Consider the following 18,412-nt stretch of genomic DNA (forward strand, 5'->3'; position numbering starts at 1 on the left):
TGTAATTAGTCAAAGTATATTAAGAGGTAAAGTACATTCCAAAGGGGAATGGACGATGCAGGTTTTTCTGCTTCATATTTCAAGCCCTGTAGCTCCATTTTAGCCATGGAAATGAGCAGATCAGACACACCTGGATTATTTTTCCTAAATGGCTGGGTTCTACTGTTAGTCTTACTTGCTTAGTAGTTAGTCTAGTATTCCCATTAAATGACTGTAGCAGTTCACATTACAAAATAATGGCAAGAGCTAGGCAGGAAAACTCAAGGCTTCTTGCCCATCAACTATAAGTGTTCCTTACTGTATAAATCTGTTTGGTTAGGAGGGTTGTTGCTTTATCAGAATGTATTTGATTTCTGAATTGAGATAGCTAAGAATGCCTGTCACTTTCACAGGCCATCCTTTAAGCACTTGTGCTTATATACCTCTCTTAGTATATTTATTTTAGGTACAGTTTTGACAAACTCATCTGATTGTTCAAAATAGATTAAAAAGAGCAAATTAGAAGGGAGCACCTGGGTGGCTCAGTTGGTTGAGCATCTGACTTTGGGTCAGGTCATGATCTCACGTTTTGTGAATTCAAGCCCCATGTCGGGCTTGTTGCTGTCATTGTGGAGCCTGCTTCAGATCCTCTGTCCCCAGCCTCTCTCTGCCCCTCCCCTCTTTCAAGCTCTTTCTCTCTTGAAAATATATTTTTTTTTTTTAAAGAACAAATTAGAAGGAGAGAGAGGGTTAGGCTCTGCCAGAGGGAGGTATTTTATTTTTTTTATTATTATTTTTTTTAGTTTCACATAAAATTTATTTTTTTAATATTGAATATAATTTATTGTCAAAATGGTTTCCATACAACACCCAGTGCTCATCCCAACAGGTGCCCTCCTCAATGCCCATCACCCACTTTCCCCTCTCCCCCATCAACCCTCAGTTTGTTCTCAGTATTTAAGAGGGTCTTATGGTTTGCCTCAGAGGGAAGTGTTTTAGATCAATTATAAAAACAATAAAATGTAAATGGTAGTCTGGTTGGACAAAGAATGCAAGGCAGAATTGTGGAGCTGAATAGACTCAATTTAAGGATTATATGAAACACTGCCTGAAGCAAGCAAATAGTTACTAAATGTGTCAGGATTGTGAGAAGTTGCAAAAATCCTAATGTTGTTAAGTAGGGTCCTGTAGAGTATGAACAGATAGAAGTTTTATTTCAGCTCAGCAGTTCTATAGCTCTGTTTCACATCCATTCTAGTGCAGTTTTTAAAATTTCTTTTATTGACAGTAGAATAACATTTGTAAACCATGGTGACAGAGCATTCTTCAAAATAAGCGGTCAGACTTAGAGCTGTTTAGTGACATGTGGCCTCCAATTGCATAATTTATTAGTTTCCCAGGGCTGCCATAACAATTTACCATAAAGTAAGGGACTTAAAACAACAGATTCAATCTCTCAAAGTTCTGGAGACTGAGGGGAATCTATTCCATGTGTCTTAGCTTTTGGTGATGAAATCTAGGTACTTTGACCAAAGTTAAGTGTTCCTTTTTCACTTCCTTCAGTTTCTGTTCCCAGAGATTTCAGAAAAGAAAGTGTAAAATAGAGTTGTGGTAAGTTGGGGCCAACTTCAAAGTTAGAGGGCACAGTCTCCACACAAGACCACCCTTACTTCCAACCAACTACAAGTTTGGAGTGTTGCCCAGAACTACCTTCGGGTTTGATAATTCACTAGGATTCAAAAAATTTACTGAAAACTATTATACCCATGGTTTATTACACAAAAAGATACAAATTAAGATCAGCCAAAGGAACAGACACATAGGGCTGGGCCCAGGAGTATTCTAAACACAAAGCTTCCATTGTTCTCTCCTGATGAAGTTAGGACTCCCTACTCTCCTAGCATCAGTATATGAGAATATGCTCATGGTATTTGCCAACCAGGAAAGCTCACCGTAGCTTTGTTTTCAGAGATTTTATTGGGGCTCCATTACATAAGTGTGATTGGTTGATTGATCAGTTACCCACATGGTTGATTTCAGTCTCCAAGTCCACTGATAACAGCGCCAAAGCTCCCCCTTCTCCTCAAATGACACAGTTGGTTTATGTGGCATGGTCAGATCCTGCCCTTACACTATTGACTGTGGCCAAGCCTATTCTGAGATCCAGTGTAGCCAGCTCCCACCCTAAATAAAGGACCCTTCTATCAAGTATGCCATAGATTACCTCCCAGAAGACAAGGGCAAAGGCCATATATGTCTTTGGACAAAGGTCTGGTTCTTTACACAAAAGCCATATAGAGGCACCTGGGTGGCTCAGTTGGTTGAGCATCCAACTCTTGATTTCAGCTCAAGTCATGATCCCAGGGTCATGGGATTAAGCCTCCATCAGGCTCTGGGCTGAGTGTGGAGACTGCTTAAGATTCTTACTCTCTCCCTCTGCCCTTCTCCCCCACTCACATGCTTTCTATCTCACATGCTTTCTGTCTCTAAAAAACAAAAAAAAACGAAAAAAAAACTATAAAGCATTCACCTATTTTATTAGAAACAAAATGAAAAAGAAACGAGCTGCAAGAATTACTTCTCAACATTGAGCATATTCGTTTGAACACATTCATTTTATTACAACGTCAACATGTAAGGCTGGAAAATATCTAGACTCCAACTTTGTTGCAAAAATGAAGTAGAAAAAGATGCCACTCATTGTTTAAAATCTTAATCTTCATTAATAACTTCAAGTGAAAAGATTGAAAATATGCATGTTATTCAGTATATCTCAGAATTTTCAGTTTGCATTAATTTGTCATGATTCTTAGATTTAACTCTTACAACTGTCCCTTACTTTGAAAGCTTTTAGAAATACGTTTAGTTTTCGTTTTCCTAAAATCTCTCTCTCGAAATCATTGAATGTTGTCATGAAGCAGACATTGTATGTATAAATTATATTCCTTGAATGTACAAAATCTATTTCACACCAAAATGCTTTTGTGAATATTCATTATTTTAAAAGAACTTTATGATTATAAACCTTATCTGTGTATTTATCCTTGTTTCTCACTTTAATAATTTGATTGCAACCACAACAGTGCTAAAATAACCTTCATTCTTGAAGCAAGAAGCAAGACTGCTTCATAACATTGAGATTTTTTTTCTTCCAATAGATGAATGAACCAAATGCCTATGGAAATACACCTCTTCATGTAGCCTGCTATAATGGACAAGATGTTGTAGTGAATGAACTTATAGACTGTGGTGCTAATGTAAATCAAAAGAATGAAAAAGGATTTACTCCTTTGCACTTTGCTGCTGCATCAACACATGGAGCGTTGTGTTTAGAGCTTCTAGTAGGCAATGGGGCTGATGTCAATATGAAGGTATGAAATAAAATCAGAATCCATACTATAGTATTTAGGAGTTGGGTGTTTAAAACAATATCGATAACAAATACCATTCAGCAATAAAAAGGAACAAAATACTGATAGACAAAAGATCACAGGTGAATCTTAAAAATATTATGCTGAGTCAGAGCGCCTGGGTGGCTCAGTTGGTTGAGCGTCTGACTTCGTCTCAGGTCATGATCTCATGGTTTGTGAGTTCCAGCCCCACATCAGACTCTGTGCTGACAGCTCAGAGCCTGGAGCCTGCTTCGGATTCTTGTCTCCCTCTCTCTCTGCCCTTCCCCTGCTCATGCTCTGTTTCTCTCTCTCTGTCAAAAATAAATAAACATTAAAAAAAATATGCTGAGTCAAAGCTTTACACAAGACTATATATATTATTCCCATTTATATGAAGTTCTAGAACAGATGAAATTCCATCTATATTGGGTTCCAGATTCTGTAGTGGAAATAAAACAGTTGCCCCTGTGAGGAGGGATTGATGAAAAAGGGACATAGAAGAACTTTCTGGGGTGATGATAATATTCTATATTTTGACAGGCTTTATATTATATAAATAAGCATTTGTCAAAACTCATGAAATAATACATTTAAGATTTATGTGCTTCATTGCTTATAAATTTTCCCTTAGGAGGTAACACACCAAGCTGATGTTGAACCCTAATTAATGATATGCATACCAACCTATTTAGACATATCTGCGACTTTTGAAAAACATGAAATAATTGGGTGGATGGCAGGGTGGACATGCTGGTATATGATGATGCGCTTATAGTAGAATATTAGTGATAGAATTTAGGTGCTATGTATATGGGTGTTCACAGTAATCTTTCAACATTTCTGTTTTCAATTTTTTTTTCAATTTTATAAAAATTGAAAGACCAGTATCAATGTGTTACATGTAAGGAATAGCTGTTTTTTTGTTTTTTGGTTACAGTTACTTTTAGGAATGAGCATTTGAATTTTGAAATACGTGAGAATTCTGGAGCCCCGATAAATGTACTGTCAGTATATAATTCTATGAGAAGCCACATGCAGCCACAGTTTTGAACATCACTACTTTATAATGTGTAATCATCATTTTGATTTTTCCAAGATATTCTCATTGATTCTGTGTTAATTCATCAGTTCATTATTTGAGTATTTGCCAGTCCATATCTTGTGTTATGAAGAAAAGAAAAGCACAAAAAAAAATTGAACTGTTTCAGATTAGTGAAAACATTGAACCTTAAAATGTGTTTTTCAGAACTTTAATTTCTTAAGATTTCATCTTTTGTGGGTATGATGAGCCAGTGTCCTTCAGACTGGTAGAGAAAAGAATCCATTTTCTTATGTCTCTTGACTTTAGATAAGCCTTTAGTGATGCCACTGACTTCCTGTCTGACAGCTGCAATAGCAGCAAGTCCATATATAATTAGGTCTTTGCTCTATAAATTACCCTCTCAGCTACAGGACAAAATTTATGCGTACTATACTTAAGGAAGGAAAGGATATGATATAAGGTATCATAAAGAACTGTTATATATATGCTTAGGTTTATTTTTTTATTTTTATTTTTTAAATGTTTATTTTTCTATTTTTGAGAGAGAGCAGGCAGGGGTGGGGCCGGGAAAGAGGGAGAGAGAGAATCCCAAGCAGGCTCCGTGCTGTCAGCACAGAGCCGGACATGGGGCTCGAACTCATGAACCTGGAGATCATGACCTGAGCCCAAGTCAAGAGTCAGATGCTTAACCGACTGAGCCACCCAGGCGCCCCGTATATGCTTAAATTTAAAATACCTGATATATGTTTCAAGTTTCCAGTTCTCAGTCATATTACATACTAAAGTTTTTTTTAATCATCTAAAAAATTGCTAAAAATTTTTGATAATAAATTTGAACTCCTTGTTTTGGTTTGAAGAATTCCTGCTGTTTGGATAATTGGGGACCAGAACAATATCTAAACATTTGTGAAGGAAAGAAATTTGTTAATTGTTTCCTCAAAAGCCTAGTAATATTTTTTTTTTAATTTTTTTTTCAACGTTTTTTATTTATTTTGGGACAGAGAGAGACAGAGCATGAACGGGGGAGGGGCAGAGAGAGAGGGAGACACAGAATCGGAAACAGGCTCCAGGCTCCGAGCCATCAGCCCAGAGCCTGACGCGGGGCTCGAACTCACGGACCGCGAGATCGTGACCTGGCTGAAGTCGGACGCTTAACCGACTGTGCCACCCAGGCGCCCCAAGCCTAGTAATATTTTTTAATACAGATTAGGTCTTAACATTCCTCAAAAGATCACAACTGATTTTTTTTTTAAATTTTTTTAATGTTTATTTTTGAGAGAGAGAGAGCGCGCGCACACGTGCTTGCGCACAAGTTGGGGAGGGGCAGAGAGAGGGAGACACAGAATCCGAAGCAGGTTCCAGGCTCTGTGCTGTCAGCACAGAGCCCGAAGTGGGGCTCAAACTCATGAACTGTGAGATCATGACCTCGAGCCTAAATTGGATGTTTAACTGACTGAGCCACCCAAGCGCCCCACAACCAAATATTTTTAGTCTCTGTGAGATGTGTTTATGATCAAGTGACTATAGTTGAATTATCTTTTGTGTGTGAAATATTAAGGATCATGGCTTACCTATATCATTAGCTATGACACATGTTTTAGTTTCTGTTGTGCTGTCTTTAAGGAGTAAAAATTAGGCTTTTTATTTATACAATGCCATTTAGACATGAATATTGAATATAATTTGATGATAGATCACTTGATTCATATGTCATTGCCTATGTAGCTGACTCTTGTTTTAACTCTATTTGTGATTTGTTTTAACTCTGTTTTCTTTTGAAATATAGAAATGAGAATTAGTCCTACATGAGGCTCACTTACAGTGTAATGCTTAGACCAGTGGTCCTATTTGAAGCTACCTCTTTATTGATTTAGAAAAAAACCAATGGTGGATTTTATACACCACAAGGGAATTTTTTAGCAAAGCAATTGAGATGTGGTGGTTAAGTAGATTTTAAGGCAACAACCTATGATGTTGGTTTAGAAATAGATTTCATAGGGGCACCTGGGTGGCTCAGTCAGTTCATATCTGACTCTTAGTTTTGGCTCAGGTCATGATCTCACGGTTCATGTGATCAAACCCGCATGGGGCTGCACACTGACAGCACAGAGCCTGCTTGGGATTCCCTCTCTCCCTCTCTCTGTCCCTCCCCCCCCCCCCAAAATAAATAAATAAAAGTTAAAAAAGATAAAAAGAAATAGATTTCATAAAAGTTGCCTTAATCTTGCCTAGGGATGTACGACATCCCATTTAAATGCGATTGTGCAGCTATCTTCTAGCTAAGTTCCTTTGGAACACAATTCCCATGTTGTTAATGACTTCTAAGGTACCTTCCAGATCTGAAATTATATAAAAATTATTGATAGCTATATGCTTTCAACCAATAAGAATGTATATTCATTCAAGAATATATCTTCATTCCAGACACCTGTGTTTCCTATCATTGCCAAATATAGTGCCTATCAAATTGTTGCTTGATTAAGAAGCTAATAAGGCTTTGACACTTGCCTTACATTATAAAAGATTCTACTTGGTGTAGCCCTCATATTCTCTGTATCAAGTCATCTCTCTCTATTTTGGTGTTTCTGTCCCTGATCAACTTGTGGATGACTAGAAATTGGAATGTGAATTTAGGCTTGAAATTATTCAGTTATTCATTTATAAGTTTTTAAATCGGCTGTCTTTCAAAGTACTGCATAGAGATAAAGTGAATGGAGTTTAAAAAGCAATATAGGTCTGTTTTTTTTTTTTACCTTGCTTTACATGAGCCCTACTGTGTTGATTGTATCACTGAAATGTGTATCTTCCGACTTAACCTTATTCTTAAGAATAAATATTGGTCAGATAAAATACCGAAATATTTTATTTAAAACTTAAATCTAGGAAGTAGTATGTGTGGCTTACTGACTGTTGTTGCTGTTTATGGTCACCTGTGAAACCAACTCTTAGAATGTTGGTAGATCTTTATTTTTTGTTTAAAACTCCTAATTTGATTCTCAAATTAGTTAAGGTGACTTAAAAAAGAAATTTACCCATTGTCTCCCCAATTCAGAGGGAAATAAATGTGCCCTCCCCCTTCTTAACATGGCTTATGGTGGACTTTTCAGTTGGTAATCTGAATTTTTTTCTTAGTATATTTGGAATACTTTTTATAATCAGTAAGTATATAGAAAGTAAAAATGTTAATCCAGTGCCACCTATAGCCTTATAGTATATAGTAAAGGACTGCATAATAGCTATGAGACCTTGTTACATTTCTTAACCCCATGGCCTATAAAATCAGGTCAGTAGTATGTAACTCATAGGGTTTTGAGAAGTAAATGACTAATGTATATGAAATATTTTAAAACTGCCTGAAACAGGGGCGTCTGGATGGCTCAGTTGGTTAAGTGCTGGACTTAGGCTCAGGTCATGATCTCATGCTTTGTGAGTTTGAGCCCCACATCGGGCTCTGTGCTGACAGCTCAGAGCCTGGAGCCTGTTTCAGATTCTGTGTCTCCCTCTCTCTCTGTCCCTTTCCTGCTCTCACTCTCAAAAATAAATAAAGATTAAAAATAAATAAAAATAAAAAATAAAACTGCCTGGAACATAGTGCTTACTATTTATGTAAATGTTAGCTATATTTCAAAGTTCATCATTTTATGCACTCAAAATATATATTACAGTTTAGTTTGTTTTTTTTTTTTTACTTTGTTTTTTTCTTTTGTTAAAACATGTCTGTCTATAGGTAAAAATTAACATTACAAAATTAAGATATGTTGGGGTGCTTAGGTGGCTTAGTTAAGCGTCCAACTCTTGATTTGGGCTCAGGTCCTGATCCTCCCAGTTGTAAGATCAAGCTCTGCATCAAGCTTGTGCTGACAGCACGGAGTCTGCTTGGGATTCACTCTCTCCCTCTCTCTCTGTCCCTCCCCTGCTTGCACACTCTCTCTCTCTCAAAGTAAAGAAACTTTAAAAAATCAAGATATGTTATATAGGGAACATTTCGAAAAGATACTACAAACTAGAATCCCTTTATTAAAATGCTTTTGTACTTTTTGTTTTGTTCTTTTCTGGTTGAAAGAATAACAACTGGTACATTGATAAAAACACCAAACATAACAGACACTGGTATGTTATATGGGTGTTTTACAAAGATTATTCTATTTATTCTGTACCACAGACCTATGAGGGAGAGGTAATTTGTGTCCACTGTCAGTCGAGAAGTGAAGGCTCAAGATGGTAGGCAGTTTCTCCTAAATCTTGCTGTGGTAACTGGAGAACTGGGATTCAGCACAGCTCATTGTGACTCCAGAGCCTACCTTGTTTGCTTGCTTGTTTTGTTTTGTTTTCCCTCCTGTGCACACACTGCCTGCAAAGGTTTGAAAGTTCTTTGAGATAAATTGCCAATTGGATGGCTTGTTTGCTTGAAAAAATTAATATAAAATTATGGAATCAAATATATATAAGTAATTATGAAGTTCGTCTAACACTCCATTATTATGACAGGAGCATTTCTTAAGGAGATCTGCATTATACAGTTTTAGTGTAAACTTAGGACACTTGCCACATTTCAGTTTGGAAGAAAAAAAAAATATATATATATATATAAACATACATACACAGAAGGTATGCTGAGTATTGCTGAGGGATTAGGAATTGCAAAATATTTTCTTTCTTTTGTTACAGTCATATTGCATGTTTTGACAAAGTCCTTTCGAATTTCAGAACTTGAATATTAAATACATACATGCACAGCCAGTCTGATTAATTTAAGTCATTTGAGAAAAAAGCTATTTGTTATCAATAATTATGAACAAATTAATAAAGTGTTCTAAATGAATTATAGTGGTGGAGTTAATCCAGATATTCATTTTTTTCTTTATTGAGGAGGGATTTAGCATTTCTTAGAATGAAAGAATTGTAGCAATGTGAATTTTTGAAATGTGGGAAACACATCCTAGCTGTACCACTACTGATTATGTGACCTTGGTTGAATCATTTAACATCCTTGTGCTTCAGTTTACCCACCTATGAAATAGGAAAGATATTAAGATTATACCGTATCTACCATGCATAGCTTTTTATAAATGGTAGGTATTGAGGGTTTTTTGTATATTTGTGCTTTATAATATCTGTACTTTAAAAAAAAAAAAATTCTTGGGGCACCTAGATGGCTCAGTCAGTTGAGCATCTGACTTTGGCTCAGGTCATGATTTCATGGTTCAGGAGTTCGAGCCCCACGTTGGTCTCTCTCTGTTGGTGCAGAGCCCACTTCAGATCTTCTGTCCCCATCTCTGCCCCTCCCCTGTGTTGCACATGCTCGCTCATGTGCACATGCTCTCTCTCAAAAATAAATGTTTAGGGGCACCTGGGTGGCTCAGTCAGTTAAGCGTCCAACTTTGGCTCAGGTCATGATCTCACCATCCGTGAGTTCAAGCCCTGCATCAGGCTCTGTGCTGACAGCTCAGAGCCTGGAGCCTGCCTTGGATTCTGTATCTCCCTCTCTCTCTGACCCTCCCCTGTTCATGCTCCGTCTCTCTCTGTCTCAAAAATAAATAAACATTAAAAAAAAATTTTTTAATAAATGTTTAAAAATTAATTAATTAATTAAAAGTTCCTAATTTTGAACAGCTTGAACTGTTCTGCCTCCATAAGCTTGAACTAAACTTAATGTTTGAGTAATAGTTTTACAAAATAAAGATGTGAGAGGACATTCAGAATAAAACTAAGGATTACATATGACAGATGTAATAATAATTTTAAATCTCTTTTATTTGATTATTTCAGAGCAAGGATGGGAAAACCCCACTGCACATGACTGCCCTCCACGGTAGATTCTCCAGATCACAAACCATTATCCAGAGTGGTAAAAAGTATTTCTGTTTGTTTTTTTTCTTACATGTAGTAAAAACATCCACAAAATGAATGGTATTGTGGAATTGTTATAACAGTCTATATATTTTTAATATTTGATTTCAGATCTTATGAAAATCAAATAATAAAGAGTACAAAATGCCATGTATATGTATCTTTCACAATTTGTTTTTCATTTATTTTCATTTTGTTTCCCCTGAATTATAAATATAATTTCTCTAGCAGTTAGTGTGGGCTTTTTTGAAGCATTGCTGAATAGAAGACTTTGCCTTTCCATCACAGTTTGTATTACACGTTAACAAAACTCTGTTGCATGTATCTTTTTTCCCCCTTTGAATGTTTTGAACTATTTTTAGGATTTTCATTTATTTTCTGAATTTATATTCTTTTGCATTTGAAGTAGCACTAGCCAAGCTAAACCTTTAAATAAAAACTCTTCAGTACATTACTTTAGTGTTTGCCAAGCCGTGTTCCAAGCAACTGTTAGTAGTCCTCAAAATAATAGCTGTTACGGTTCTGCAAAGAAAAAGTAGTAGTTTCATGATCAAATAATTCCTGAAGCATTGCTTGCAATCTTGATGACACATGGAGTTTGCACATTAAAGCTCTGACGTCTTGCTCTAAAGAACTATGTTTACTTTTGTTTTAATACAGTGGTTTCCAAACTTACTGGACCCCAGAACCCTTTTGTCATTTTAAAATGTCAAAAACGTATGCTTAGTTTACCAAATTGTTTTAAGTGTAAGATCTATAACTGCAGTGCCTGGCCCAATAAATGTCCTATGAATGAACTCTAGTTAGATCTCTATATTCATTAGTTTATGCTTGAATAGTGTTTTATGTTACTTTCCACGTAACAGATATGACTTAATATTAGTCCACTATCTGATGGTATGCTATTTATTGCAGGAGCTGTAATCGACTGTGAGGATAAGAATGGAAACACCCCTTTGCACATAGCAGCAAGGTACGGCCATGAGCTGCTAATCAACACTCTTATTACAAGTGGTGCTGACACTGCAAAGTAAGTACTTAACACAGCGTTGATAGCTGTGATGACTGGGAAACACAGATGGCAGTGAATTGTAGTTTTCTAGATATTTCAAGTAGAAGTGTGGATTTTGTGCCCAATATGGTATTCATTGCTTGAGCTTTTTCCCCTTTGTGTTGATGATGTGCTACAATAGATGTTTAGTATGATTTCATTTGGTAAGGCAGCATAGTGTATTTTTATGTTTTTTTTTTTTTACCCCAGTTCATTCTAGATTATGAATAATAAGCAGTTTTGGTTAGAGCTCTTCATTGTTTTGATCTAATTATTTGTAATCTAAATGTAAATAAAAGACCTAAAAATGTTTATATGCTGAATGCTTTCCCTTTTCATCCAAATACTACTACCTGTAGGTCTTTTGCCCCCTCATTTGGTGGGAACAGCTCGCTTTGTTTTATAAAAGTTTCTATAAAAGATGTTGTTAGAAAGATGGATTCTCTTGCATGTTCTGCAAAAGTAAATATCCTACTGAAGTTGATGTTTATCATTCCTTTGTGTGCCTTTATATTTTTATTACATTTTATTACATTTATATATATTCATTAACATGTTTTAAGCCTCCTTGTAAACTTTCTGTAACTGTGATGCCACTGTACACTTTTTGCAACTTTTTTTGATTTAGCCACGTAGATAAAATTCAGGCTTTTTCTTCACATTTCTACAAATACCTCTAGTTCATTCATTTTATAAAATGTAATTATTTATAAAGAATTCAGTTTATTCATTCGACTTATTTGCAAACATAAGTTGCTTCCTATTTTTTATTGCTACAACAATTACTACAGTGAACATTCTTGAACGTTTTGTGTCGTGATAATGATTCTCAATAAGAGTGAGGCAGGGGGATTGAATTTCACACCCTAGGCCCATGTCCAGAGACATTTTTGGTTGTCATAATTTGGTAGAAGGATGTTACTGGCATCTGGTGTGGGTAGAGCCCAGGGGCACCCTGCTGAACATCCTGCACGCACAGGATAGCCGCCACCCCACCCTCCACCCCCCCACATCCAACAAAGTTCATCAGGACAATAATGCCCTGGTTGAAATATCCTACTCCTGGAGGAAAATTGCTAGATAATAAATAAGCTGCAGTCACCTTTAGCCTTTTGCCACACTGCTCTTCAAAGTGTAAAAGTTTGGACTCTATCTTTTCACTGTAGCTAGTTTCTTTGTCACTTATTTAAATGACTATATTATTCTTGTATTGAGGTTACTGTCCTACTTATTTTAGGCGTGGCATACATGGAATGTTCCCCCTCCATTTGGCAGCTTTAAGTGGTTTTTCAGATTGCTGCAGGAAACTTCTTTCTTCTGGTAAGTGGAACCATTGCAGACTGATTCTCCTTTTTTTTTTTTTTTTTTTTGTCTCCACGAAATCCCCCAAAATTTAATCTTTTTATCCTGCTTTCCCAAAATTACTTGTAGATATGTCCAAATGTGAATCATTTATTAAGTCCTCTTAGAAGATGTTGGGTTCTTTAATTTTAACATTCAATTTTCTCTTCAGATCTGGGAAAGGTTTTGTCTTTCAGGGATTTCCTTCTTTCTGTTAGTGGGGGAATGGGTTGTAGAATATTTCTAGAGCAGTTTCTGTTCGTTGGATGGTAGTATTGTCCCTTTATGCCTAGAAACAGAGTATCTTCATTTGCATGCTCCTTTTTTAGGAGCTGATAGCCATTCTATAATATCTCCCAGGTTTGTGAAATTATTTATACCATATCTAATTACTGTGTTAAAATACCATAATCATAGTCCGTTTGAAACAAAACAGGGTCTATAGCTTTCTATAAATATTACAAAACTATGATCCTTATTAAATGCATAGAATTACTGAATATATATGATTTCATTGATTTTAAAGGATAGTCTGTTTCTCAGAGTGTTGAAGTTGAACATATTTTGTATGTTAATACTCACGATTACCGAAAGAATTACGGGAAAGTTTCAGTGAAAATTAACATTTTGTGTGAGACAACACTTCTTTTTTCTTAGTAATTTTTTAAGTTAATTCTACTTTAAGTCTTTAAAAGTTTGTGTATTTCCACAAGTATTCACAAACCCATTTATCTATGAAAGAGAAGTCTAAAATTTCTCCTCAGTGTTAGAAATAGTCCACAGATAGCAGAGCACCTATGGCTTCTTTTAAAAACAACTTTACTAAGAGATAGTTCACATAACATACATTTCACCCATTTAAAGTATATAGTTCAGTGTTTGTTGGTATAGTCGCAGAGATGTGTGACCATCACTAGAGTCGGTTGTAGAACATTCTCATCCTCCTGTTAGCAGTCAGTCCCCATTTCCTCCTGCCTCTCCCTAAGCAATCATTGCATTCCGTCTCTATAAATTTGCCTGTTCTGGATAGTTCATAGAAATGGTCACCCAAGATGTGGTCTTTTCTTTCACTTAGCCAAATGTTCTCAAGGATCATCCATATTATAACATGTGTCAGTACTTTGTTGTTGTTGTTGTTTTATTGTTGAAGAATATTCCATTGTATCCTGTGGCGCTTTTTTTTAGTGTTTATTTATTTTGAGAGAGAGAGAATCCCAAGCAGGCTCTACGCTGTCAGCACAGAGCCTGACCTGAGGCTCAATATCATGAGCTATGAGATCATGACCTGAGCCTAAATCAAGTATTGGATGCTCAACCAACTAAGCATTGTATCCTATGGCTTTTAAACAAGTATGCCAGCACTTGTCCTAAAACTCCCAGTCCTCTAGAGGCATGTTTTGGTAGTATTAGACATTATTAAGCTATTTTCAATAATTTTGTGCCTATTTTGTAATTCAGTTTTGTTTGAGATTGTGGTGTATGTGATACTTGACATTTCTTGACTTAGAACTTTAGTATGAAGTAACATATCTATGATACTATATAAGATATATCCATTTTTACAGGATTTGACATAGATACCCCAGATGATTTTGGCAGGACCTGTCTACATGCAGCTGCAGCTGGAGGGTATGTTAACAAAATTTTTACTTTTTAAAGAAGAAGGTAGTTGGTCATGCCAGTTTTTTCTCTTCTCTTTGTTTCTCTTTATTAGTTCTGAGCTGCCTCAAAATAGAAAACAAACTGTAATAAGAGTGGTTTGGGAGAAGAAAAGTCCAGAATAGTAGAAAATGCTTTTTTTTTTAATCTTCCACCTGAGTCATAAATTGTGATTGGGAGAGATGGAGCGAAACTGTAAAAGGAACTATTGCTTTCTATCAGAGAAAAATTATTTCTGGATAAGTGAAAAGAATATATGTCTTCAAATGAGAGCCAGCAAAACATTTAGAGATGTTTTGAGTAATATTAGTGTTCTTTGGGAAAGTATTTGGGGGTTTTTGGTCATAATTTTAGGGAAAAAAGTGTTGATGGTTTGTGTATGTCTTACCTCTACTCAGGGCTAATATATAGAAAGAAGAAAATTTGAGATTGAAAGATTTTGGACAAAGTTTTAAATACTACTCTGGGAAAATAGGCTGTTGGTTTGAATAAACAAGCTTCAGTTAAAACTCTTGGTCTCTGAAGCATGCTGCTAATCTAATGTTTCTGATCGTTTAGATCCTAAATCTATAATAAGCCATTTAATTCATGATGGTTTATCAAAAACATCATTTATAAGAATTTTATTCCTGATAATAATTCCTTAATAATTCCCAGTGGTTTCAGATGACAAGTGTGCTGAACCTGCCACTAGGTCAGTCTCAGTTCCAGAGATGGATTGTGAACTATTATGACTGGGTCCTCTTGTTCTTCCAAGGTCACCAAAGAACCTTCCAGTTAAAACCTAGCTTCCATGTTACTTGCCTCCACAGAGAGGGACAAAAGAAAACATGAGTATCTGATCACTTGGCAGTCACAGTTTTTATTGTAATGTAGTAAGTTGATGTTCTGGTTTTTGAAAATGAAATTATAGAAATATCCACACATGTACTCCCCTGTAATTTTAACTAAGGAAACATCTAAGCAATTATAGTATAGGAGAAAATAAGGAAAGCATCTTGGAATGTTATCTGTGTTATCAGGTTTAATTTTTTTTTTTGCCCATTTTCATTTATTTTGGTATTAAAAACCACTTAAATTTAAACCATTCCATTAAAAGCATGTTGTTTGAAGTTTGTTTTAAAGGTTCCTAAAAACTCTCAGGAAGACTACAAATGTGAACTTTCTTTTAAATAGCGGTTAAACGTGATTCGTTTGTTATTTCCTATCAACGTGCTGATCAATATGTGTGTACCTAACTTTTAAAAATTCTAGATAAGGTGAATTTTAATGTTTTAATTTTTATAAAATATAAATCATGTTATTCACTTTACCTTCACTTGAATGAAAGCATGCTTTGATACTTACTTAAACCTACCAATTTCATTTTAAAATTATTGACAATTAAGTCTTATAACTGTATTTTCCCATCTAGGAATTTGGAGTGCCTAAACCTTCTGCTGAATACTGGTGCAGACTTCAACAAAAAGGACAAATTTGGGAGGTACAGTGTGATATAGTTCCTCTATAGAACGTAATTAATGTTATTTACTTAATGATTAGCATGATCTTCTAACTGGCTTCTGAGAATTAACTGAACAGTTCAGTATCATTTGCATTGTGATCACGATTGAGAAGCCCAAATAAGTCAGTAACTTCTAAATACTCATTTTTACTCACAGTCGTCTTCCACTTGGGCCCCTGCCACAGCCCCAGGCTACCAGGTCTACCTTATGAGCACCTCTGTATATCTTGGTATCATTCCTCCTCCTCCCATATTTATACCATGAAAATGTAAACCCCCATGGTGCCTGAGTTCCTTCAAGAAACTCATAAGACCCAGAATTCAGTAATACATTTCTCCTTCCCCATAAGTCATTTCATTGTCATTTCCCCTATGGGGAAATAGGTTATAAATATATATGAAATTTTTGTTCTCCCGTGTAAACATACACACATAACAACACATCCACACATACCCCTTCATATGACTGGTAGGAAAGCACCTGTGAAGTGACAGTCTCTTTGTAGTCTTTTTAGCTAATCCTTATTCTCACTGTGTAGCCCCAGGCCTCTTTGTGACTAGCATTTATGGTAGCAGTACTTATATCCACCACGACCTGCGAAGTTATTTAGAGTAGGAGTTGATACAGCATGTGCTAAAGCCATACAGGAAATGATGGAAGGCAGTTCACATTGGTTTAAAAAACAGAAGTGGAGGGGTGCCTGGGTGGCTCAGCCAGTTAAGTATCCGACTCTTAATCTCACAGTTCAGATCTTGATCTCAGGGTTGTGAGTTCGAGCCCCATGTGGGACTCTGTGCTGGGCATGAAGCCTACTTTAAAAAATAAAAGTGGCAGTGCAAAAAAGGTTGTGTGTCTTGAGAATTATATCAAAGTACATGACAAGAAAGTGTGTGTCAGAAGGAAATATGTGGATGTATGTCAGTGCATGTGATGGGCCAGTACAGAAGTAAACAGAATTATGTACAGTAGGGAATCAGAAATGCACAGAAGAAAAAAAACTACTTGACTCCATAATTACTTTGAGGAATAGACTGCTCTCATAGGCTTACTAATAGAAAGAACTAATGACCTGCAAAATCAAAAATCACTTTGGCTTTGCAATGCAATATTTTTACAGCCAATTTGCTTTGATAATTGTACTGTAATCCATCTTGTATTAGTTAATTTGTAGTACTTGAAGAGTTTTTTACTACAGATGCAGAGAGGGCCTCGGAAGCATATTCTGAGTTTAGAAGCTTGAAAGTAATTCAGGGTTAACTGTATTTCTTAAAATGCTATTACTACAGTATATTGTTATCCAATAAAGTAAAATAATGTTTTACTGTCATCTCACTCAGTAAATGTTTTAGAAGAAATTATACCATGAAGACTCTGGACTGTATTTACCTTCACTTTGTTTTTTTTTTTTTCCTCCTCCTCCTCCCCCTCCTTTTTTTTTTTTTTTTTTTTAATTTTTTTTTTTTTTTCAACGTTTATTTGTTTTTGGGACAGAGAGAGACAGAGCATGAACGGGGGAGGGGCAGAGAGAGAGGGAGACACAGAATCGGAAACAGGCTCCAGGCTCTGAGCCATCAGCCCAGAGCCTGACGCGGGGCTCGAACTCACGGACCGCGAGATCGTGACCTGGCTGAAGTCGGACGCTTAACCGACTGCGCCACCCAGGCGCCCCTTTTTTTTTTTTTTTTAAGTGAAAAGTCATGGGATCATCATAGAGTTGTAATCCAAAGACTAGGGACTCCTAACTTTAGTAACATTCTGTTGCATTTCAGTAACTGAGACGAAAATGGCTACAAATAAATATTCATTCTTTAGAAATTAAAAACAGTACTCTAACTCTTCTGAATAGTGAACAATGTGCATTTTTTGCTTAAGAATCCTGTTATTACTGTGCACCTTTACTGTATACTTTACAACTGGGCTTTCTTTTAAATGCTTCTATATTTCTCTTTATTCTTCTACTGAGACAGGAGTAGAAGTTTCTTCTACCTCTGTACTGCAAAACATTTTATTAGTATAAGAAAAGCCTTGTTAAAATGAAAGTTTTGAAGTTTCTGAGCAGAATATGAAGGTGTCTGTGATATACTCAAAAGACTAGAATTGTTACTGTGGGGACCATGAAATAATTTAACTGTGTTTCTGTTTTATTCCCTATTCTTAGAGGTTCTCTGCCATCTTACTTTCTTCTACTGGCTTTCTGTCCAGCCCTCCAAAAGACTTAGTATATGGCAGAAATCAATCTCAGGCTCACTATAAATACATTATTTGTAACTGGGTCAAGTAAGAGTAAGCTCTTGTTTACTGGTATATGTCCCTGGCTTTTATTTTTCTGATATTAACTTGGGCACAAAAGATCTCCACTTCACTATGCTGCTGCCAACTGCAATTACCAGTGCCTGTTTGCTCTTGTGGGATCAGGAGCAAGTGTGAATGACCTTGATGAAAGAGGATGCACACCCCTGCACTATGCAGCTACATCAGACACAGATGGCAAGTAAGTATCATGTGGTGAGAATGAAGGATTGTTTCTATAAACCAGCATCTTCCATGTGGATGGCTGTTGGTTTTTTATACAATTTTATATTTTCTTTTTGTA

General features: G+C 36.1%; 1 protein-coding gene across 5 annotated transcripts in view; it reads left to right on the forward strand.

Moving 5' to 3' along the window:
* The window catches only part of ANKRD28 (ankyrin repeat domain 28), a 200,480-nt gene that overhangs the window by 146,494 nt on the left and 35,574 nt on the right, over positions 1 to 18,412 (forward strand). For all 5 annotated transcript variants that reach the window (XM_047098956.1, XM_047098955.1, XM_047098954.1 and 2 more), the window contains 7 exons: positions 3,138 to 3,350; positions 10,183 to 10,261; positions 11,179 to 11,293; positions 12,552 to 12,634; positions 14,221 to 14,284; positions 15,729 to 15,797; positions 18,170 to 18,310. In XM_047098956.1, coding sequence (XP_046954912.1) covers positions 3,138 to 3,350; positions 10,183 to 10,261; positions 11,179 to 11,293; positions 12,552 to 12,634; positions 14,221 to 14,284; positions 15,729 to 15,797; positions 18,170 to 18,310 — 764 coding nt within the window. The remainder of the gene's footprint in view (positions 1 to 3,137; positions 3,351 to 10,182; positions 10,262 to 11,178; positions 11,294 to 12,551; positions 12,635 to 14,220; positions 14,285 to 15,728; positions 15,798 to 18,169; positions 18,311 to 18,412) is intronic.

The sequence above is a fragment of the Lynx rufus genome, unplaced genomic scaffold, assembly GCF_022079265.1.
Source record: "Lynx rufus isolate CCGP_SWC_20201006 ecotype Redwood Valley unplaced genomic scaffold, mLynRuf1.p SCAF_5, whole genome shotgun sequence".
In the NCBI taxonomy this organism is placed as follows: domain Eukaryota; kingdom Metazoa; phylum Chordata; class Mammalia; order Carnivora; family Felidae; genus Lynx; species Lynx rufus.